Consider the following 25,825-nt stretch of genomic DNA (forward strand, 5'->3'; position numbering starts at 1 on the left):
GCTGCAGCATCAGCAAGTTCATTACTCTTGATCCCAGTGTGGCTCGGGATCCAGAAGAAACGAATGTCAAAAGAACACTCAGAAAGAGAATGAAGTGTCTGCTGGATCTGGGTCAGGTGTGGATGAGGATTATATCTCATCCTCAATAAAGCCTCTAATATACTTAATGAGTAAGTATACACCTTTGGTAATAGTGGGTTTTAATGTGGCCTAAGGCTATTTCCATAGCATGCAACTCAGCCGTGTATATGCTGCATTTGTGGGGAAGCTTCCCAGCAGATGACTCAGACAGAGCTATCAGTGAAGGCAGGCAAGAAGTCAAGAGTATTTGGCTTGGTGTGCAGCATAGAGTTCTTGGTAGACAGAAGATGAGGTGATGGCATTACCACAATTTTTAATGGAGAAGTCGTATGGTGGTATGCAAGCATGCGACAGTGGAACTAATTTCTGTGGTAACTCGGCAACATTGTCTACCATGATGTTCAATTCTCTTTGTAACTCTTGAACACAAATACTAAAGAGACGATTGGCACTCTGATGGGTGTTATATAGATTTTCCCATTGTGACTCAAAGACGGATGGCCACATAAGGTTATCTGGCAGGTATTTCAGTTTGAAAGTATACTTTAGTGACAACTATTTTTGTTGAAGTGACAGTAGTGATATATTTGCCTCAACATATAAACTCTGAACAGGGGACGTTTGAAATTCCCCAGTAGCAATGCAGATGGCTTAATGAGGAACTGGGTCTAGCCACTGAAGTTTGCTGTTTCTTGCAGATGTGTAGACTTGAGACCAATAATCTAATTCAGATTGCACAAGTAGACGATAGAGGAAGAGTAAAGTGCAGCAGTCCACTCCCCATTTATTGCAGAAGATGGCACATTGGAGGTTTAATCCCCTTGTGCACTTTGTCCGGAGTTGACGGATATATGGTAGAAATGTCAACTTATTATCGAATATAAGGCAGAAGGATTTTGTCTCAGGTGCTACTGGAATGATGTTTTGTCTGAGCTTGAGTTCTGGTTCAGGGTGAAGATTCCGTCTGTGACAAAAGTGTACACAGATGATCTTCTGAGGTGAGAACCCGAAACCATTAGCCATTGCCCAAGAGTTGACATGGTCAATGGGTGCTGCAGTTGCCTTTTGACGACCCTAATATTGAAAATTTGACTGTGAAAAGATGCCAAAGTTGTCTACAAAAAAGGGCACTGTTTATGGTTGGAGGAAGTTATTGAGTAATACAGTTAACTTTGATGGCAAAAAGCAAAATATTTAAAACTGATCCTTGTGGGACTCCTTGGAAAAAGGGCTGTGTGTGTGTGAGAGAGAGAGAGAGATCCTACAAGAATTTGGAATGATTGGTCTGAGAGGAAGTTTTTAATAAAGATGGCAATGTGTCCCCTAAGACCAAAGTTATCTTTTAAAACACCGAATCTCCAAGTGTCATCATATGCGTTTCCATATCAAAGAAAATAGACACTTGGAGCTCAAGCTTCAAGAAAACATCATGAATAGAAGATTCTAGTTGGATTAAATGGTCTAGTTTTGACCTGTTTCTTCAGAAGCCACACTGTGTCTTGGAAAGGAGGTATTAGCTTCTAGATACCACAAGTCAAGCATGACTATTCTTCATAGGATCTTGCACAAGCAGCTGGTCAGGGCTATAGGATGATAATTATTTGGTATTTTTGGATTTCTGGTTTTGGAATGGCAAGTATGATTGTATTGTGCTAGTAGTCCAGAAACTGTCCAGAGATAGAGCAGACAAGCCACAGATTTTGATATAAGATGTTTAATCATCTCATAATGGATGTCATCTGGCTCGATTGCACTCACGTGCAATAAAGTGAGTGTTGCTTTCAGTTCCCAGTGTATGAAAGGCTGGTTATATCCTTCACAGCCATTTGAGGACAACTTCAATTAGGTACCTCCGTAGCCAGGTGGGAAGGAGCAGCAGTGCATAGCACACGCTCCTTGATTAGACCGGGGTTCGAGCCCGTCACCACCAAATACGGAGGATGCGGAAAGGTTATGGAATGACCACCGCATATTCCCGGAGCAATATGGCCTTAGTTGCTAATGCTCCTAAAAACCAAAACAACAACCAACAACAACCAACCAACTTCAATTGATGTTTTTCAGATTTCTGCTTGAGGACAGGGAACTCCGGGGTGTAGGATATTTCCGAAGAAACTTTAGTGAATATATCCCCAAGAGTGTTGACAAATGCACATCCGTTATATGCTCTAGGATTGAGGAAGGGAGTGATGTATATTTACCTTTCATTTTCTGGACTTTTCCCCAGAAGACTTTTGGTGCTTCCACCTGGGTAATGGAGGATGTGAAGAGGATCCAAGATTCCTTCTGACTCTGACCTAATGTGCTTTTGCATGTGCATGTTTGAAGGCTATTAGATTTTTTTGTGGTAAGATATTGACAAAATATCCTCCATGCCTTGTTTTGTGCCTTTCTTGCTATTGTACATTCCACTATGGTTTTGGAAATGGTGGAAACCAAGATGTCTTCAGAATTGCAGTTGCCACTGCTTGGACAATACTTTTTGTGATAGACTTAACTGCCATTAATTGGCTCCTGTAGTGGTATTAAACGTTGCCAGATGTTTGAAGCATTCCAATCAGCATGATACTGATTTTCCACCATGATTTCCTAGACAGTATGCATGGTCTCCCATTGAAAAGAATGGTTATCATGGAGAAACAATCACTACCGTAAAGGTTTTCCTCAACCTTCCACATACAAACAGAGTGAAGGGGAGCATACAGAGATCTATCACAGTAAAAGTACAGATAGGGTGTGGAATAAGGTGTTAAAACCCACATTTAGAAGGGACAGGTCATCATCTGAACATATGCTCAATAGCCTGAACCCTTCCATTTTTGATGTCAGCACTACCCCACAGATTATGTCCATTGAAATCCACTAGTAATAGAAAAGTGGATGGCAATTGCATAATAAAATCATCATGGTCTGCATGGGGGATATCAATCCCAGGTGGCAAATAGATTGAACAGATTGAAGGAACCCTACTGAAAGACAAATGGCTACAGCCTCTATATTAGAGGTCAGTGGCATAGCTTGAAAGGGAGTATGGTTACCATAAGGATGGCGAATCCTCACTTGCCTTTAAATATGGCTCCTGTAAATAGAAGCATGCTGGCTCGTATTATGCAGGAGGGCCTTGATGTCTTCAATATTTCGACAGAAACTATGGCAGTTCCACTGCAGAAATTTAAATATGGACATTAACATAGATCGGCTGGGCCTGTCTATGGGTTTCCGAGTAGCCAAGGGCTTTGCTCTCTCAGTCCTGGAATAATCCTTTTTTGGGAAGTATGGACGTTGTCAAGTGTCCACATCTTCCTCCAGAAAAAGTTTCAAGACCATGTTGTCATTTGTTTCCTTCACCTCTATTTCCATTTTATCATTTGTTGTGGGCAGTGAGTCAGGTTTTTTTAGTTTTCTCAGTATTATTTTGTTTAGTTAGAGGTGGAGCAGTAGATGGTATCAATACGGGAGTGGAAACTGACTATTCTGTACTGGCTTTTGAGTGTTCAATAAGTAGTGTGCAATGGGAGCAAAAGAATCTTTTAGTGAAACTGTCATATCAGTTTGGGTTCCAACAGATTGCTTACCTGCAGCCTTCTGAGCATATGTGGACTTATTGCTACTTATTGGCATTACCAGTTTTTTTGCTTCGGAATATCTAGCTCTGCCTTGTGTTGTTGTATTTGCTTTTCTTGTTTCCACCGCTGGCATGCCCTTGAGTAGAGTGCTCACCTAGACAGTTGAAACAACTGGGTTTGGTGGCTGCACATGCTTTGCTTTCATGATCTTTTTCACTGCAATGAGCAAGGACAAAGGCTCCATGGGAAACCATTTGCAAATGCCCATATTTCAGGCATTTGAAACATCGCAGCAGGTTTGGGATGTATGGCCTTACATTGCAATCTATGTACCCAGCTGTTATCGAATTAGGAGATATTGGAGAATTAAATGTAGGGATGATATATCTGGTTGGTACTAACTTCCCAAGTGCAGAAATTCTTTTAACAGCTATCATTCCCTGTGGCTTTAGAACAGATTTCCTCCTCAGTGACTTAAAGGAGGTCCCACTCTGAATTGATGCCTCTGGATGAATTTAATGTTCTATACAGTGTCCAGCCAGTAATTGGTATTCCTCCAATTGTTGTTGCTCAGAGTGCGTGTCATTTTTGGCTTCAATTAAGAGATCCCCAGAGTGAAGCCTCTTAAGTAATTTCAGGAATCCACTAATCTCTTCTGTATGAAGAAGGGCAATATTTCCCCCTGATAGGTTTCTGAGTTTTTTAATGCATGATTAGAAATCTTGATGTGGGTCTGAGAGTACTTCAGTTCTTGGTCTTTTTGCTACATTGGCATTGTATGGATCTTCATTATTATTTTCAGATAGGGACTGTGTTGGGAGCCCTGAAGAAAAAAGTTTATCAGGATTCATAGTTGCTTTTAATTTGGTTCAGTGCCCAGGCTCCCCCTCACCCACCATGGATCCCAAATGGGATGCCCAACTACCCTGGCAAGCAATAAATGCTCTCCGGAGTGGGACACCTGGGCTACCTAAACTCCATACCTGCACCACCATCAGCCTGAATTCTGTCCCTTGAACCACAAGATTAGGGGAATGGCATTGGCACCACTGATCCTTGCAGGCTAACCCACTAGCTGATTTATCCTGGCCAAACCTGAGGAAGGATGGTTGACTGCTGGAACAAGATTCCATCTGTTGCTTAAGTGGATGGTTTAAATAAATTCAAGGAAGAATTAGACAGACTACAGTAGATGGATAGGTGAAATGTGATTTTTTTTTTTGGCCAAATTATGCAAAAAAAAAAAGCTTGCTTTTTTGCATCGTTTGCCACTACATTAATACTATTTATATCTTTGGCTGGTGCAGTAAAAGCCTGGGGCTTCCTTAAATACTAATACTGCCATCATGTTAAATGAGTCCACACACATTTCTAATCTATTTGTTTTACTTGTATTTGTACAATTTAACAGTAGAGGAAAACATGCTGGTCTTTCATCCTTTACCTAGATGTACAGCTGGTGAAGATAATTTAACCTTATTAACTTGTATTTTCAAGAAAAACATGCTGGTTGCTCTTATTGTTAATAAGAGCAACCAGCTTTTACTAACCACAAAAACTGTGATGGAAGAATATGCAGGACTTCTTATCCATATGTACTTCAATGACTCAATGATCACAGACAAGCTCTTGCAAAAAAAGTGAGGTTTGGTTTTGTTTTTTTTTTAGGAGCATTAGCAACTAAGGACATATTGCTCCGGAGATGTGCGGTGGTCATTCCCTGACCTTTCCGCATCCTCCATATTTGGTGGCTCACGGGCTCGAACCCCGGCTAATCAAGAAGCATGTGCTACGCACTGCTGCTCCTGCCCACCTGGCTACGGAGGCGCCAAAAAAGTGAAGCTTTCATCCAGTACAGTGGTTATAATTGCTCTTCTACACCACGTTGAAAAGATCTCGGGTTGAATTTGACTTGATGGGAGAAATTTTATTGACTTTTTCTCAAATCAATGGTCTCGCCCCAATCTGAATCACATGCCCCACCCCCAGAAACTCAGGTGTTTCACCCCACAAAAGTGGCAAACAAATCAGTTTACACAAAATTACACGATATACAGGTGACCATGTCCATAGTTGCCTTGGCACACGTTCTAAAGACCATCAAAGCAAATGTTTCAACAGTCAAAAGGAATGACTGACAATATAATAAAAAGCCAACTTCGTTAGATGTAGAAATTCCAGATTATTTTTGGTCTTGATGTGAAGCAATGGGCAGTGCAGTATGCAAGTGACAAAGTTCTCAGATGCTTATTTGAACTCAGGTGTGAACTCTAAATTTTTTTTCCCTTTTTCTGAAGCTACAGTTGATCTTTTACAGCAGCAAAGATTGGCCTACTTGAGAGCATTGACGTAGCAATCTTGGTAGGGATCCTGGATAGGAAATAGGCTGAGTTGGAGTTTTTAGCCTAATTTTAAGTATGGCAGTTTTATTATAGTTAACAACGATGGGTTTTGTGCAATTTCTGAACAATTGCACAATTCTGCAATTTCTTCACTAATTTGAGGTGCAAAGGGAATGGTTATGAGCTGTTTACCTTCTTTCAGGAGATTGTATATGGATCACTGTTGATCTAGTAATGAGATTTTGGGAATATCCACAGTTTTTTAAAAACTATAATATGTCTAATGGATTTCATTTTCAAGAGCCTGGTCCTTGCAGAGACAGCAGTCTCTTAATATGAAGCCCATCAGGACACCAATAAAAAACTGAAAGCATTTTAGCATGGCATAAAACATGAAATATTGCAGACCTGAAAGAATGTCAAACTAGATCAGGCTCATATTCTTCTAAATGGCTATTCTTAGATAAGACAGTGTAGGATATACTTTAATTTAAGTGAATTCTCACATTGAAACTTACTGCAAGTTACATGGGGATCAACTGACTCCCGCCAGTGGTAGAAAAATTTTCTTTGTTCTTGTCACACTGTTTTTAAAAATTTTTTGTTTATTAAAAGCAGCTGATAAATAGAGCACCTAACACTGTACGTGATAATCAAAAATTTTGAAAATAAAATGAAATATCAGATCATTTGAAGACAATTAAATTGAGTTCACAAATTTTGGACACTTCAGTTTTGAATTGAGACAGGCAAATTCACCCTGTTGTGAAACTGATTTAAACCAAATAATAAATAAAATAAAAATTCAAAAGATTGTTTTGAATTTCTATTTTTAAATGCCAAATCACAAAAAAGTGACATTTTTACAAATACTCACAAATTTCATCTTTATTTTCTTTCTGACTCTCAACTGATTGTTGATTATGATCTGCTTCTTTTCCATCTGCTATATTTGGAGCTAGTTCTGAATCCCCATCATGTGTACCTGAAATTGTCAGATAAATGGTTAACAATAATTTATGCCAGTTTATCTGATATGCAAAATATACACACAAAAGTTAAAATGGACAGATAGTGGGAACTGGCCAGCATAATTTTTAAAATACTTAAAAACAATACCAGAACAGTAAAAAAATTATTTCATGAATTTTTTAAGAATAAACTTTTGTTAGCTGTTTTCAAAGCACCTTAATACAACAGTGCAGATCTGTCCCTGCTTATACCAACAGCAATTTGTGCATTTTAACCCATTAACATATTTGCTGCTTCAACACATATAAGCATACAAAAGCACTGGGAGTGCAGTGCTGCAACACACATATGCATTCAAAATACCCATAAGCAGTCATTCTTAAGCACTGATCCAATGAGTGCAATAAACATAAAGGCACGTGAAATGAACAACTACTCAAACCACTCAGTATTGGCACACTGATTGAACACATTGCAGTTGTTCACAGACTTGGCATGCAGTTTTGTTTTTTTGAATGTGTTGCTGTTAGTTTATGTATATGAATAAAATTAAGATTTTTTTTTGATTTACAGCTCGGCACAAAAGTAAGTGTTTGCATTTAGTAACAAATTCCAAACTTTTAATTTTCAATTTTTATGTATGACTTTTCAGAACGTTGGTGACGTCAGTGTTAAATTTTTCATTCCAAAAATTACGGCACATTGAATGGGTTCTTTCACATTTAATACTACTCACTTAACAGCAAAAGTGTTAAGTGAGTAGTATTATTTGTACGGAACCCTTTATGAACTTTTTCCTCCCTTAGTCAAAAATACTTCAGACATAGTAACTTTTAACTTCCAGAATGCAATAAATTATCAAAAGCAGCAAGAAAAATAGCAAATTTAGATTGAAATTAAATTTCACTGACATTGCATTATATTTCATCAGAGATCTGGGTATTCTGTTGTCCCTCTTAATTGTAGCAACAGTGCTTGGATTTCAGCTCTTCTGAAATTATTACAATTGTCCAAATAGTCAACCTAAAATAACCAATGCCATTTTTAATCAGAAAATATCACCCAGTAGGCAAATCTGTTATCAATTAAAAAACTCAAAACTAACTTTAGCTACTTTTCCTTTTCTTCCCTTAGACACTATATGTTAAGAGAATTACTAAATCTCAATATTCTCATTATCTTCACTCAGTTGAAGCCGAACTTACTCGGAATTTCAATTCGAGACCATTGTGGTCCTATCTCAAATGGCTATCGAGATCGCCTAGAATTCCTATGCTAATTAATGATTCAAATATCTCTATCAATGTTTGTTTGTTATTTGGATTTTAGGAGCATTAGCAATTAAGGCCATATTGCTCCGGGGATATGCGGTGGTCATTCCCTGACCTTTCCGCATCCTCCGTATTTGGTGGGCACGGGCTCAAACCCCGCTCTAATCAAGAAGCGTGTGCTAAGCACTGCTGCTCCTGCCCACCTGGCTACGGAGACTCCTATCTCTATCAACTGTCCTCTTGGCATTAATATGTTTGCTATGCCCTTTTCGAAACTTTGTTCTTCCGAACAGCAATGCTCTATTCCTTGTTATCCGTTTGAATATAATAGTAATGACAGTTTTGATATATTAGTTCTCACTACTGATGACGCCCAGTCAGCCATTTCTCAGCTTAAAGATTTCATTTCTCCTAGCCCCAATACCCTCCCTGCCCTTTTCTTCAAGAAAAGTAGTTCCGTCTTTAGCTCTAGTTATACAAATCTCTTCAATTAATGTCTTCTTCACGGCTGTTACCCTTCATTGTTCAAAGAGGTTTATATCCTCCCGATTTATAAAGAACAGGGTGATAAAGCTATGCCTAATAACTATTGACCTATCACTATACTGAATACAATTGCAAAAATTTTTGAACTCCTACTTTAGAAATATCTTAGTTCCTATCTTCACCCTTTTTCATCAGTATGCTTTTCTTCCTAGGAAATCAAATGTTTCGAATCTTGCCTTGTTTTCTCATTTCCTACAAACTAACTTGGACAAAGGAAATCAAACTGATTTGCTTTTCCTTGATATTTCACATGCATTTGATTCTGTCCACACCGATCTTTTGCTGTTCAAGCTGTCATCGTATGGTCTACGACGCCCCCCTTACTAGATTTGTTTGATCCATTGCTTAGAAATTGTAAACTATCCGTAATAATTGATGGTACTTCATCGACTCTGTTTACTGTTTCTCAAGGTGTTCCTCAAGGTTCCTCAAGGCTCACCATTGGGTCTGCTCTTCTTTACTGTTTATACTACTGATTTGTCAACCTTATTTCAGTCTGTTAATGTTGAGTGGCAACTCTATGCAGATATTAAACTTTACAAAGTTATCCGTTCTTCAACTGACAGAGATGAACTCCAGTCCTGTCTTGATTCCCTCTCACTCTGACTCAATAAAAATAACTTGTTTCTAAACCTGTTAGAATGTAAATTATGTCGCTTTCGCTGGAATCGTGTAGTTTGACCCTCCATCCTTACTGATTATTATATTGGAACCTCTTTAATTGCAAGTACTGATTTGTTTAAGGATTTAGGTATCCTACTCCAATCTAACCTTCATCCCTCTTCTCATGTCGATCATGTAATATCTCACACTTCTAAACTTCTTGGATTAATCAAGCGTTCTCCCTCTGTTTTCGAGAGTGACAAAGTTATAATTCTTCTCTACAAGCAGCTTACACTTCCCATTTTTGATTATTGTGTTATTATCTGGTCCCCACAACAGGAATATCTTTCTTGCAGACTTGAGAGAATTCAAATTAAATTCATTAAATCCTTATGCTATCGAAATCACAATGCCTCTCACCGACGAAATTATGGAGCTCTTGCCGAACGGGCTAGCCGGGTGGGTGAAGTGCCTGCCTGGCAATCCAAAGGTCGCGGGTTCGAAGTACTGCAAAAACCTTGGAAGGTGCGTTATGTCCACAGAAGCCGATGCGCCAACTACCAAAACAAACAAACAAAAAAAAATAATAAATAAATATGGAGCTCTTTGTGGTCACTTCAGAATCATTCCTCCTCACTCTAGATGACAACTCCATGGGTCTCTTTTTGTTTACAATATCATAAACTCTTATCGATTCCCCATCTCTTCTTGAACAAATACCCTTCGCTATATCCCATTTGAATTCTTGTAATAAAATTAATTTCTCACTGCCTATTCCTTGTACTCATCACTAATCAGTAGTCCTCTGTTTTGTTTCCTTCAGGTAATGAATTATTACAATACTGATTTTACTCTTAATCCATCTATCTATAAGAATTTGCTCCTTACTATGTTTTCTTAATGTAAATTTTGTATATATTTTAATTCTAGTTCTATATCGATTACTACTGTTTTGTATTTTATATAATTCCTAGCGTTCTCACCTTTATTTAGGGTCTGTGTGCCCTGTGTGTGAGAAACATATATATAAATAAATTAATTAATTAGATTCAAAGGCACTTTTGTGATCACAAAACATAACTTAATAGTATAATTTTATAAAACTATTTCAGTTTTTCGATAACCTACATTGAAATAGCTTCTTTACTACATTGTCAATATGCATTGTATATTAAGATACATCCATATACTGTTTACCATTACAGAATGCTTTTAAACATTAGTGTACCTAGGATTTTTTGACTGGATTTTTGTGTGGGTCTGTTAGACACCAATCATGATTGGTGTCTACCACACAAATCATGATCTAATAATTACTTCAAGAAAGATGCTGTTGCATACTTTGCTATCTTCAGACATGCTGAGTCAAGTTTTAACTATAACAATGACCCTACTGTCTAGGCTTAGCTCTCAAGAACATTACCAGAGTTTCACTAGAAAGAAAAGATCTGAACTGGTTTTTTTTTTTTTTTTTCCCCAGGCTGAATATCCTTTCAATATAACAATATAACTTTAAAAATGCTCATTACAAAGAAGTATTAAAAGGACACACAATTTTAGATAATTTGTTATATTTCAAGAACATGTACAGCAATTCTTTCATAACAGCTTCTGGTAATTTTACCACTGAAACTGAGATGATTACTGAAAAATATCTATTGCTTCATTTATTTTGCAAGTTCAACAAAAAATTTTAAATTTGAAAATCACGCACTGCCAATAGGCATAATTTATGCTAACTCAGAATTTATAGAAACACAGTTCAGAGAGAACTTGTGCATGCCATGGTCAACATGCAGGAAATGTACTTCCACACTAGAGGGAAAAAAAAAAAAAAAAAAAAAAAATTCTCCACTTCAGACTCTCCATGATCATAGCAGAAACTTAAAAATGTCAGATTCATCTTTCTAATTAATTTAGTCTGCTATAGTAATCAACTACCAAATTTGAACAAAAGATTTAACAACTGTTAATGTAATAAATGAATGCACGTTAAATTCTTCAAAACGGAGAGTAATGATTTGAAGAATTTGACTTGATTTCAAATGTGGTAAAAAGCACACTTGGTTGAAGAGCTATGTTTAAATTTTCAAACATTGACATAACATTAGGAACAAAAAAAAAAAAAAAAAAAAAAAAAACGTTCATTTAAACCAGAAGAGAGGAACATGAACAACTTGCAGTACATGTGAGATTACATGTTTACAATTATCAGCTTGCTTGAAATGTTTAGGATATACAGTATTTGTAATTTAATTTTGGTTTTACCATCACACTGTGTTCCTTGTTGAGACTTTTTAAATATGTCATAAATTGAATTGTCATTGAAGATTAAAAAAAAAAAAGCATAGTGAATCTGTAAAGCTTCTGAAATGTAAGAGAGCTCCTGCAGGATGTCGATCATTAGTGCTAAATGGTTAAGAAATTCCAGATTTAAAAGTCGCTTTAACAATCCCAAATAAAAATAAATTTTCTGTTTATACTCCAGGGCGACCACATGCTCAGAGAAGTTCACAAGGTAGAGAGAATACAAGAAACAGCACCGTATTCAACAGTCACTGTGCTTGAACCAGGGTCACTCAAGGCATGTGTATTTATGCACTCGCGCGCCTGACCACCGGGCTACAGTGGCCTCTGATTCAAAATGTTTGCACAATGCAGGATAATTCCCTTAACTTGCAATTACCATTCGCAAGCTACAGGCTGCTCTTCATAGCCTGAACACACGACCTATCTTTGTAGTTTCCACATCAAGTTCTGTAACAATCATCCTTAATTCGTGCTAGTTTTTTGAAGAGTGGTAATAGTTTTTTGTTTTTTTTTTAATTATTGCCTGTATGCCATTATATTTTAGAACATTTTCTACGCAGTGAAAGGGTCTACAAAGTTTCAAAATCTGCAAACATTTCATCTTCGTAAAGTTTATATAATATGCTAGTTGCCTCAATTCCTCCCCCCCTACATTGCTACTGTCACTAGTTCTTTGAATACTGCAAAATATCGGAATCACTCAGATATTCAGCTACTGTGACCATGTAAACATAGACAGGAGAAATTTACTGGAAGGCGTGGATCACTCACTTCTCCGAAAAACATATGCCGTTTGTCGGAGTAAAGGAGAACCACAACACAGGTTGACCAGAGGCTATTATCCACGTCAGAAACCTTCTTAATCCTCTAACAGGCTACGGAAAGCATATTGACTAGCGTGACTTCTCAGAATGTGGCTGCATAAGTTTTACAGGCACCACTAATGTTGTGGAACAATAATCCTTTTCATCCTTAATTCGGACTTTCTAATTGCCTAAAGGCCACAGGTGAGAACAATGTTTGCAAAGTTGTCTCTCCTAATCTGTTCGTTACATGAAAATTATTTTCGTTCTATGGAAACTACTGTATTTTAAATGTATTTACCAAGGGGAAGTTAAAAAAATTCGGTATAAAAAAGTTGGTTAAATAGAGGTCCGACTGTAATTAAATCAAAAATTAATCAATTTTAAAATACATAACCGATCGAATGCTGGGAATAGGGCCCCGTTCGCCCCACCGTAGTTTCGGCTGTGGATACTCAATAATTGCATTCAGGATTTTATTTGTAAAATAAATGGTCTCAACAATGGACTCACAAATTTTCAAAAAATATAACAATGGGCTCTCGCAAGCCCACTATAGCTCACCACTGGGTATAATCACCTCCTCGTCCCTTGCTAACAAAATTCCTATATATCATTGACAAAACTCCAGGACCTGCTCTGGCAGCCCTTCTGCACTACTCAGAGAACTTCATATCTGACTGCACAATTACCCCCACGTCTTTTTCATTCTCCACCTCCCTGACTGTAGGTACCACACAGTTGGTACGGTTCTCTTGGGTTGCTGCTACCCATACAGCACTTTGCATTTGTCAATGTTAAACTTCAGTTGCCACTTCTCAGCCCATTTTCCCAACTTACCTTGATCCTGTTGCACTAGCATACTATCTTTACTGTCATTAACAACCCCGCCAAGCTTTGTATTGTTTGCAAACTTGGACATTAAGCCTGATATACCTTCATCAATATCATTTATGAATACACAAAATAATGGGCCCAGCACTGAACCCTGTGGAACTCACTAATAACATTAGTCCACAAAGATCAGTCCATTAATTACCACTCTGTTTGTTTGTTTGTTATTTGGTTTTTAGGAGTATCAGCAACTAAGGCCATATTGCTCCGGGAATATGCGGTGGTCATTCCTTGACCTTTCCGCATCCTCCGTATTTGGTGGTGACGGGCTCGAACCCCGGAATTACCACTCTCTGTCATCTCTCACTCAACTATCCCTTTATCCAGTGGTGAGCTGTGAATATATTTTAACAATGGGCTCGCAGTTTTTCCAATTTTTTACCCAGTAAATCTGATTGGTCACGGAAGTGACGTCATCCATGGATTCCACCAGAGGTGATTCCCATGCTCGCACTACTAGTAGTGGGCGCCTCCGTAGCCAGGTGAGCAGGAGCAGCAGTGCGTAGCACACACTTCTTGATTAGACCGGGGTTCGAGCCCGTGACCACCAAATACGGAGGATGCAGAAAGGTCAGGGAATGACCACCGCATATCCCGGAGCAATATGGCCTTAGTTGCTAATGCTCCTAAAAACCAAATAACAAACAAACAAACTACTAGTAGTGTGATTAGAGCGTGTGAACGCAGTTTTCATGACCAGCATGATATTTCGAGTCAGGGGGGTGGACAGATGGGGCTTATTACCCCCTTAACCATGCTTTTAGTGAATGTGTAAAACGTTCCTAGGGCTATCTAAAAAAACTTGGTCGTCATGCCTCCCCTTACGATGATAACTAGATACAATAGTGTCTGGAGTTCTAACTTTTTAGAATTCTTGAACAGTATGACATCACAATCATATTTCCTGAAGTTACTACTGCAGTAAGTATGACTGCAACAATACAAGTATTTGTGAACAATTTCATTTTCTCGTCTCGCATTTTCATTACATTCCACTGTTAGATGCCCCACAGCTGCATATGTCGCTTCAACTACAAAGATTGATACTTCAATCGACGCTGTTTTCCAGAGTCATTTAGATACATTGCAATCGCAAGTATATACCTCTTACTTTAGTTATCATAAATCCATTGTATCTTGTCTTCCGGAAATTATGTAACCTTGTGAATGATCAATAAAATATTTACAATAAAAAAGCTCTTTTATTTTGTAATCAATATATACAAATCAAAATACTTAAAAGAAACGCAAAGGATATTTCTTATAAACCATCTATTGCATGTACTCAACACACACGCAACTTTATTCTTTTTTTTTTTTTGTTTTAACAACTAGGGAAATATAATGGCCACATTTTTTTTCACAATAAAAGTTTAATACTGCAAATAAAAAATAACATGAAATAGTTCCCATATCACAAATAAGATAAAAACTAACACAAAACATTCCACAATATAAAAATAAATATTACATAAAAAACAAACTTTCTAGAAAAAGTACACAAAAATCACAGCTCACACGAAAAAAAAAATGATTACACAAATATTCTAGAAAAATTTATTCTAAAAATTGCCATATGCAATTTACTTCTTTATTAATATTTGTTGTCGATCTTCTGCTTTGCTCAATAGTTGAGCAATGATTACAGAGGAAGATTTGATGTAACAATCCGGATCAAACTGAAGCAATGGTTTTCCGTTTAGATGTATGGTCATCGTAATCTGCAATGTGCTTAATTGTCAACATTATTCATTTATTCGTTCAATATTATTCATTACACTGAAAGCTCGTTCAGCTTCAGCAGTGCTAATCGCAATGGTTTCAAGGATATTTCTGGCTTTTTTAATTGAAAAGGGAATTTCACTCGATTTTAAAGATAAAATGTCTTTGACAAAATCTCTAAAATCATTAATTTTTATTCCATATTTTACCAGAAAACAAATTTCTTATTCGGTTTTCACCGTCTTGCCACCGAGACAAAAGTTCTTTCATATTCCATGATTTCTGGTAGCATACGTTTAAAATTTCTTTCAATAGTATCATTATTTAATTTAAAATCACTCGCTGTTGCATTAATAACTTATCCTTGTCACAAGGTAATTTTTTAAATGTGTTCTTAGTTTCGAATTTGATTCCTTCAAATTCTTTCCACTTCAACATGCTCTCAATTTTAGCTTCATAATTTCCTTCAGAATTTTTCAAATTAGCAATAGCATTGATAGTTCGAATAATTAATTTATCTGCTTTTACCATAGTGATTCTGTAAAGCTTCTGAAAGGTAAGAGGGCTCCTGCAAGATGTCGATCATTAGTGCTAAATGGTTACGAAATTCCAGATTAAAAGTCGATTTAATAATCCAGAATATTTAACTTCTGATTTAAAAATGTTTGCACAAAGCAGGATAATTCTTCCAACCCGCAATTGCCGTTGACAAGGTACATCGTGGCCGAACACACGACTGATCTTTACAGTTTCCACATCAAGTTCTTTAGCAATCATCCTTAATCTGAACTGGTTTTTTGGAGATTGGTGATATAATGTATACAGTTTTTTTTTTTTTTTGTTAATTATTGCCTGTATGCCATTAAAGTTTAGAACATTTTCTACACAGTGAAAGCCTTGACGAAGTTTCAAAATCTGCCAACATTTCATCTTCATAAAGTTTATATAATATCTTAGTTGCCTCAATTCTCCCCCCCCCACGTTGCTACTGTCACTAGTTCTTTGAATACTGTGCAAAATGTCGGAATCACTAGGATATTCAGATACTGTGACGGCACCTCTGTAGCCAGGTGGGAAGGAGCAGCAGTGCGTAGCACACGCTTCTTGATTAGACCGGGGTTCGAGCCCGTCACCACCAAATACGAATGATGTGGAAAGGTCAGGGAATGACCACTGCATATCCCGGAGCAATATGGCCTTAATTGCTAATGCTCCTAAAAACTAACTCCTAAAAAAAATTATACTGTGACCGTGTAAACATAGTTGGAGAAATTTACTGGAAGGCGTGGATCACTCACTTCTCCAAAAAACATATGCCCATTTGTAGGATTAAAAGGGAACCACAACACAGGTTGACCAGGGGCTATTATCCATGTCAGGAATCTTCTTAATCCTCTGACTGGCTATGGAAAGCATACTGACTAGCTTCTCGGTATGTGACTGCATAGGTTTTACAGACACCACTAACATTGTGAAACAGTAATCCCTTTCACCCTAAATTCGCACTTTCTAATTACCTAAATTTCCCAAAGGCCAGAGGTGAGAACGATGCATACAAAGTTGTCTCTCCTAATCCGTCATTACATGGAAATTTTCTTCGTTCAACAGAAACCATTTTAAATGTAATTACCAAGAGGAATTCAAAAAAAATTTGCTATAAAGAAGTTGGTTAAACAGAGGTCCAACTGTAATTAAATCAAAAATGAAGCAATTTTAAAATACATAACATTAAATGCGCCATTAAAATGCTGGGAATGGGGCCCGCTCGCCCCACCGTAGTTTCGGCTCTGGATGCTCAATAATTGCAATTCAGGATTTCATTTGTAAAATAAATGTTCGTTTCAAAAAAAATAACAATGGGCTCTTGTGAGCCCACTATAGCTCACCACTGCCTTTATCCATTGTAGCAAATTGCCCTTAATGCTACACCACTCCAATTTGTATAGCAGCCTTCCATGTGCAACAGTATCAAAAGTTTTCCTGAAATCCAAGTATATGATATCAAAATTATTTTTTGCATTCAGTTCCTATGTGACCACACCTCCTCCTCTTCTTTGTCTTTTCCCACGTTATGTGGTCAGCATTCAATGTTCCCAATTCACACTTTACATCCTCTTCTTCTCCTCTAGTTGGATTAACTTCTTAACCGGAACACATCTATTGGTTTTGGCATAGTTTTTACGACCAGATGCCCTTCCTGACGTCAACCCTCACCATTTATCCGGGCTTGGGATTTAAGCTGCCAATGTGACCACACCAATAGTATCCAATCAAATTGGTCAGACAAGACCTCCCCCTTTAACAAACCCATGCTATGTCCATGCCATGTCTTAACTATTACTGCAGTCTTGTCTAGATGATCCTGCAATGCTTCTTTAACCAGTTGACTTCATTATTTTCTCCGGAACACAAGTTAAACTAACAGGGAACATATACTAAATTAACTAATAATAATAATAATAACAACAACAGTACAGATACCATAATAGTAATACTGTTGTGGTATCTTGTTTAGCATTGTGTCATCAACCAACTACTGAGGGCATGATTAAAAGAATTGTGAAGTCACAAAAAATAATAATAATTTATGTATTTATTTAGTATTACATGTATTTAGCATTTTATATACAATCAATTTAATATGAGTACAGGAATAAAGGCTTCATTTGACATGATTACTGCATTCTGCCAAGCACAGTAAAAACTTTTCCTGATAGTTAGCATGCTGTTGTTGTTTGGTTTTTAGGAGCATTAGCAACTAAGGCCATATTGCTCCGGGGATATGCGGTGGTCATTCCCTGACCTTTCCGCATCCTCCGTATTTGGTGGCTCACGGGCTCGAACCCCGGTCTAATCAAGAAGCATGTGCTACGCACTGCTGCTCCTGCCCACCTGGCTACGGAGGCGCCAGTTAGCATGCAGTACAGTACATCATTACAACAATCAAGACATTTCAGAAAAGAAAAATTTTAAATAAATACAGTGCAAACTCTCAAATCTGGCAAATATGGGGCTAGACTGTTGCCAGATTTTGGAATAAAATCTTATTGACACTTATACCAATTTGTATATGCAGTGCTCAAATTAGAACAAAATGCACCAGAACACAATACTGGTTGTAAATATACTTTTTTACATAAAAGTATATGTTCCAATTGTTAAACATCCTAAATGTTAAAATGGTAATTTCTGATTACAATTTCAAACATTTAATTTTTGCCTTTTTTTTGCAAAATATTATCATTCTGGTTGTTGATATCCTCCAATTCAATTACATAAATAGCAATGCACAATACAATAATAATGCACTGAACTTTGTTTTGCTGTGATATAACACTGCACTATATATAGAAAAATATATGCATTAAATAAAGAACGTTATCAACCATAGTTAAAGAAAGATGTGTGTGAAAAATTTTTTAGTATACATCTACTTTGTATTACAGCCACTCCCTGACTTATGTAAGGGTTGTATTCGGTGGAACTCTACGTAAGTCGGATTTTTCCCTAAATGCTTATGCAGCACTTGCAAATTTGATTGAAGCAAAAAAGAAATGTTCAACAAACATGTAAATAGAATTATTTATTCAATTTTTTTATCTCATGCGTAGGAAAAATTACATATGTACAAAAATTTCAAAATTATAAAATTACAAAAAGAGAGAGAGGAGACAGGCATAACGTCAGCAGGTTTTACCTTTCGAGCATAGTTGCCAGAATTAACTCTCCAGTTGATAAGCATGCTGCTGCGGAAGTTGAGGGCTGTGGAGATTTAGAAGGGGTTTTTCCCAACACATCATAAAATTTCTCTGCTGTTGCAGAATCAGCACTGGCGACTTCACTGCATACTTTAATGTTTTGGAAACCAGCACGATGCTTGAACCTATTAAACCACCCATTTGCTTGCCACGAACTTGGCCTGGGGTTCGCCATACTTATCCTTAACATCTTCAGAAGAGAGATGAATGGCCATTGGACTCAGGGGCACTCGCTTCTGAATCTGATTTTCAATCCATATTAATAGCTTTTCCATCTTCAATATAGCACCTGAACGCTGTTTTGTGATCACTGCTGATCTTAAATGCGTTGATCCTTTAACGTGTTCTTTTATACGCACACTTGTCCCTTAAAATAGTATTCACTGCTGAAGCAATGAGACCTAACTTTGTGCAATAGATGACAAACTTTATCCCGCTTCATATTTCTTAATTAATCATCTTCATTTCTAAATCAATTTTGTTTCATTTCCTAGCAATGCCAGTGCTTGCACTTTCTGTTGACCCCTTTCCCTTCACCAATGTAATAAGTAAATAGGAATGAAGAGAAGATTCTAAAAATTTGTTTTTATATGATTGAAGATTTCAGTGAAGGAGAAGTCATTTCACCATAATAGTGTAACGTAAAAACCCACACATTTCCAATTATTGGTATTATCGCAAATGCAATAAGATCGAGTTTACTACCTATTTATAATAGAGTGCACTAAAAGAAAAGCCCAATAAACCGGAAATTGTTTTTATTGTTTTATGGTAGTGACCTCCAGAAATGTGTTTTAGAAAAATATCACAAAGGCATTCAAAATTGATTCTTATAACAGAACATATGATAATGATGAAAGTGTGGTACAATTTCCATTATAAAAATGACCTCTTAGAGAGATAAATAGCTTAGTTATAAAACAAGAATTTCAACTTCCAAGGACTTGGAACAAATTACTAAAAAAAAAAAAAAAACACAATGTGTTATTGGGTTCATATTATGATATTTTCATGATACCTCCATTTATTCCTACAGGATGCAAATTATGTTTCCAAGATTTTTTTAAGTTTGCACCAGCCGGCAAAAACTTACGCAGAGTCAAATTTCCATAAGTCGAGTATTACGTTAGCCAGGGAGTGGCTGGCTGTATATGTTTGGGAAATATCATTCACAATTTCTCAGGTTTTGATATATGAACTACTATTCAAGAACATCTGGTGTTTATAAATGAGAGATTACATAAGAACAGTTCTGATGATGTGCACTATCTATCAAAAGTTCTAAAAGCCAACATTCTGACATAAAATTGTGTCAAAAAGTAAACAACAGTTAGTCCAAAATTCATTTCAAGTGTGTATGCCAAATTTTGAGCATGTAGAAATATCTGATGCAGTTTTTTTTTTTATGGGGGGGGGGGTTGCAGTTGGAGGTCATGTGGGGAAAATGTCTGTGCACTGTGCATGCTACTGCTCAGAAATTAAACATTCCCAAGTCAAAAGTTGGAAACATGCAAGAAATGGAAATCCAAAGGTAAAGAGTTCAATAAACAACAAACTAGACATAAAATACTGACTAAGAGTGCTTACACATTGCTGAGTGAGCTAGCTAGCAACAAGTTGCAAATTATCAGAACCTGAGCTGTCTGCAAATTCTGAGGATGGAATTTTAGAACAATAAATTGTATTCACCTATTTAAAGAATAAGTTTTTTAATTGCAATAAAAGAAATTTATTTTGTTCTCTGCTTTTTGCATGTAATAAACTTCCAATTTTAAATGGGGCATTAAAAAAAACTAGAGCCTATCCAAATTTCATTCAAATTGGAGAAATAAAATATGCAAACTTATTCTAAGAAATAAATTTATGAATCCTGGGTTGGCATAAAAAACACTCAGAGAAAAGGATCCTAAACCCATTAGGGGTTGTCCCCATTCCACATGCTTTCCAATACACTAATTCCTAAATAATTAATCCTTGAGCATTCTAGACACTGGTTTGTTAAAGCTACAAAAGAAATTCATATTGTATTAATAATAATAAAATATAGGATATATTTTACTATTAAATACTACTATAAATAAAAATAGATAAAATAAAATATATAAAAAATACTAACACTACTATTATAAATAAAATATTACTAACACCAATTGTTGCATGTGAACAGACGGACAGGGAAAAGACACAGACGTTTTACTTAAAAGCAGAACTAAAACACTCACTCATTAAAAATTTCTTTGTTTAATTCTGCCATCTTTCACAAGATCAACATGTGCACAAGGCAGGGAGGGGCAGTTTAGCATGCATGCACAAAACTTTTCTCACTTGAGAATCAGCAACATTTCTCTGTAGATTATTCATGTGCTCGCCAGCAATGTGAAGGCTCTCATTCAAACCAATGTGCAGTAAAATATTGCTCTGACACTTGTGCACCTGATTGCCAATGTGTAGGCACCCTTATATTAGCCAACAATCTCTAGTCACTTGATACTGTCAGAATTTGAGATTGCAGCTGTAACCAATCACAGCTATATGCGTTTCTACAACACAGCTGCATTCCATGAAATTTTAAAAGAGCTGTCTGCTGGCCTTTCATTAAAAAAAAAAAAAAAAAAAAAAAACTGACCATCAAGTGGCACAGTACAAAGCACCCAGAATGTAAACTAAGGATCAATGGAAATCAGCATTATGAAACTACAAGTGAGGCTACATGCTTTTCAATCTGATGGAGTTATCTGAGTATGGTGGATGCCTGAAGAACATTTGCTGAGTGTGTCATCCTGCACTATGAAAGCCACAGCCCATACTGATGTTCTGAACAACTGTGTGTCCAAAATTGTGACAATTTTATGGAAATGGCCCTTGTAGCTTCCATCATGATAAGGTCCCTTACCACAAAGCAAGTGCTGTGAATGTGTGGTTTAAAGAGAAACACTGGAAAAATGCCGAGCCAGCAACTTCAAGGCTAACCACAACCAATGAAACGGAATGCAGAATTTCAGAAAAGACAAGAGAGTTCTCTTCATTAATGGAATTATATGCTTCATCCCTTCTATGAGTATCCATATGTATATGTTTGTTTGTGTGAGGGACCAAAGGAATATGAATGTATATGTTTAAAGGTTCTTTCAATACAGCACCAACAAATTACATCTGTATATGTAAAGAAATCAAACTTTTCATTTTTGACAGTAATCCTGTTTGAATGTTTGGGTACAAAATCAGAATAAGAACATATTAACATTTTATTTTTATTATTAGCCATATGATGCAAGGAAGCCTGAGGCTTTTGCTACACCAGCCAAAAAAAATTTGAGTTACCCTGTGAGTGAGTGAGTGAGTGAGAGAGAGAGAGAGAGAGAGAGAGAGAGAGAGAGAGAGAGAGAGAGAGAGAGAGAGAGAGAGAGAGAGAGAGAGAGAGAGAGTGAGTGAGTGAGTAAAAGGGAATCACCAAGAAAGAGAAGAATGATGGTATCCAGTTCCCCGTGTATGCCAAGGTCATACTCACCAGATGTGAGCCCCTTTTAAAAGCATTTACGTGCATACTTGCAAATTTTTAAAAACTTTTGAGAATTTATTTAAAAAAGAAAAATGCTCCTGGTCATGTGCATACTGTCCAGAAACTCACTCGCAAATGAGATAAAGGAAAAGTAGAGCCCTATACCACCAACCTTCCACCACTAATTAGTAAAAAGTCTTTCACAATTGATTAAGCAGTCATTACATCCAAGCAGGCCAACATTTTATTAACTTCTTTGAATACATACATTTTGTTCACAACTACAAGTTTCTCATGACTTTTGATAGGATAATATATACTGAGTGATCACTGAATCACCACCCCTATGAACACTGAATCGATCTGTTGACCATGTGAGGTACGAGAGTCCGTAGTCAGTTGACCTATGTAGCACAGATAAGGTGTCAGTGGTTCAGTAGGTAGTAAAATTTTTAGTGTGATGGGTAAAAGGAAGGATTTATTGCACTTTGAAAGGACAAATTGTGGGAGCTCGACGAGCTGGTGCCTCAATTTCTCAAACAACTGAATAGGGTGTTTGAGAGCTGCCGTTGTTAAAGTGTACCGGGAGTGGCATCAAAATGGTCAAACAACGACCAGATGGCAAAACTGCAAAGGTCAGCGAAAGGTTGATATTAGAGGTGAGTGCCTGGTCCGACGACTCGTACAGGAGCAGCACTGTTGAAGAGTTAACTACCCAATACAACATGGGCCAACCCGGAACAATATCTGGCATTACCATGCATTGCATGCTCACACATATGGGCTATACCAGCAGATGACCATTACGGCATCCTCTCCTAACCAAGGTTCATTGGTGTAAAAGACTCATCTGGTGCAAAGATCTGCAAGTTGGACGTTAGAAGACTGGAAGAAGGTGTACTGGTCGGATGAGTCACGTTATTTACTCCACACCGTGGATGGTCGTGTACAAATTTGGTGTCAACAACATGAGGCTCTTCATCCAGAATGCTTGGTATCAGAAGTGCAGGCCAGTGGAGGAGGTTGTACGGTGTGGGGCTGGCAGGAACTTGGACCCCTGGTGCATGTGGAACAATGTATCACTGGACTCTGCTACTGCTTGCTGACTGTGTACACCCTGCTAGGTTACACCTTTTCCCGAATGGTGATGGTGTCTTCCAAGATGACAATGCGCCGAGCCATCAGGCACTTGTTGTGCAGGAATGGTTTTGAAGAACACAGTTCTGACTTCCAGCATATTGATTGGCCTCCAAACTCCACTGATATCAATCCCACAGAGCACTTGTGGGAGACTATGGAAAAGCATATCAGGCATCTGGACACACCAATCACCTCTATACCTGCATTGCTAGCCGCATTACACACAGCTTGGTTGGCCATACCTCCCGAACGCTTCCGACATTTTGTTGAATCAATGCCGTCGGATAGCTGCTGTACTGAGGGCAAAAGGAGGACCTATGAAGTATTAGGTAGGTGGTAATAATTCAGTAATCACTCAGTGTATAATAGATTATACATTATTATTATATCATTCATAAAATGTCAATTCAGATTGAATTTCAGCAGGCTCTTTGTAACTGGTTTTATCAGTAGCTTCTGATGAAACTAAGATTCCCTGCTTCAGAACTTGAAAGCATTGTTAGATGTGGGAAGTAGATCGGGTAAAAATGATCCTCCAATATTTGCATATGATTCTATACAACAGTTGGGTTATGAACCTGCAAAGTGACTGTGCCTGCTAAGAAAACTTTGCCTCTTCTGCTGGTAGAAGCACAATTGAAAAATGCTTAAATTTTTAAATATGTGGAACACACTAAGAGAACATTCTACTGCCAAGCTAACTTCCACCTCTTTTTTTCCCCCCCAGGTCTAAACAAAATAGTGAGCTAAACCAAAATTTCCCTACAGTGCAATTCTAAAATTTTCCCTGAAGTGTTTTTTGTTACTAGCAAGAAAAAGAGACAAAGTTTTGGCAGGTTCACAGAATATTCTCTTAGTGTATTCTATTTACATTAAAAATTTATGATCTTATGATCTTTTGTACTGTACTTAGCCAGCAACACAGATAAGTATTTCATCAAGTATGTAGTGTCATTTTGAAGATGCTTTCAAAATCTTTTATAAGAAGGAATGCAAGAGAATATAAATACAAATAATTGAAATTTCTGTGTGATTTATTGGTTCTTTTACATTTAAGGTACCTGGTTCTATTGTTGCTACCAAATAACGTGAAAAAAACACCGATGTGACTGCTTAAATCCATTAAAACAAGACAGCATGCAAACTCACAAGGGAAATCATCTTCCTTTTTGACAATGCTTGTTCACATGCAGCAAACCCAATAACAACTAAGTTAAATGGAACACGGTATTCAAACAACCTGCTTCACAATCTTAATCTTTTCCCCTGGGATTAAAAAAAAAAGCGCTACATGGATATTCGATTCCCATTTGGATGTAAGTTGTATTGACTATCTACAGCCAATGGAATTACACAAGAAAGATATCTTTCTATGTGTAATTATACCAAATTACAATTTGTAAAATACCAAACGTAAATATTAGAAAGGAATTAAAGATTTAATCAATTAATGGAAAAATTATAGAATATAGACAAAGATGGAAAGAACATGTAGAAAGAATGGAAGATTATCCCAGGGGCTCACATCTGGTGAGTATGGGCTTGGCACACCCAAGGTCCTGAGCTGGATATCATCATTCTTCTCTTTCTTGGTGATTCCCTTCTACCAACCTACCTACCTACCCCTCTCTCTCTCTCTCTCTCTCTCTCAAGGTAACTCAGTAATTTTTTTTGCTGGCACAGCATAAGTCTCAGGCTTCCTTGCACCAAGTAGATAATAATAATAATAATAATAATAGATTCCCTAAATGAAAAAGAGACAGAGGAAGACCAAAGAAAAGATGGGTGGACCTCTTCGAGATCGGAACAGGCAGATCACCTAATCCATGAAGGAAGATACCTTGCACTCAGTGAAAACATGAACTGTATGTTTAGGATTACTTAACGCTACCATACTACATTTCAAATTAAGTTAACACCACTTTCTTAGTGGTGTTAACTTAATTTGAAATGTAGTATGGTAGCGTTAAGTAATCCTAAACATACAGTTCATGTTTTCACTAAGAAAGCTACACTGTTTCATCACACAGTAATAGGATGTATTAATACATCCTGCTCCTATACATACAGACGTCTATATTTTTTTCTTTTTTGCTAATGTATATAAAAAAAAAAAACATTAATATTGTAGCTAAATACAATAGTCCCAGTTTGTACATAGCTGTGAACAAAGTTCCCTAAGAAATGCATTGATCTCATATTGTGTAGCCATATCACTTGGTAGTGCACTGTGCACATAAAATAAAAAACACCACCACAGAGAGACTGCTATTTATTTTAAATATATGCCATTACCCAACGAGATAATGAAAAGGGAT

The 25,825-nt window shown here is 37.1% G+C and overlaps 1 protein-coding gene across 1 annotated transcript in view; it reads right to left on the reverse strand.

Annotated features, from left to right (window-relative positions):
* und (methionyl aminopeptidase und) overlaps positions 1–25,825 on the reverse strand; it is a 131,704-nt gene that overhangs the window by 97,485 nt on the left and 8,394 nt on the right. The window contains exon 2 of the mRNA XM_090372732.1: positions 6,867–6,974. Coding sequence (XP_090228858.1) covers positions 6,867–6,974 — 108 coding nt within the window. The remainder of the gene's footprint in view (positions 1–6,866; positions 6,975–25,825) is intronic.

The sequence above is a fragment of the Mastigoproctus giganteus genome, chromosome 4 (assembly GCF_048544385.1).
Source record: "Mastigoproctus giganteus isolate SK-2022 chromosome 4, ASM4854438v1, whole genome shotgun sequence".
In the NCBI taxonomy this organism is placed as follows: Eukaryota; Metazoa; Arthropoda; class Arachnida; order Uropygi; family Thelyphonidae; genus Mastigoproctus; species Mastigoproctus giganteus.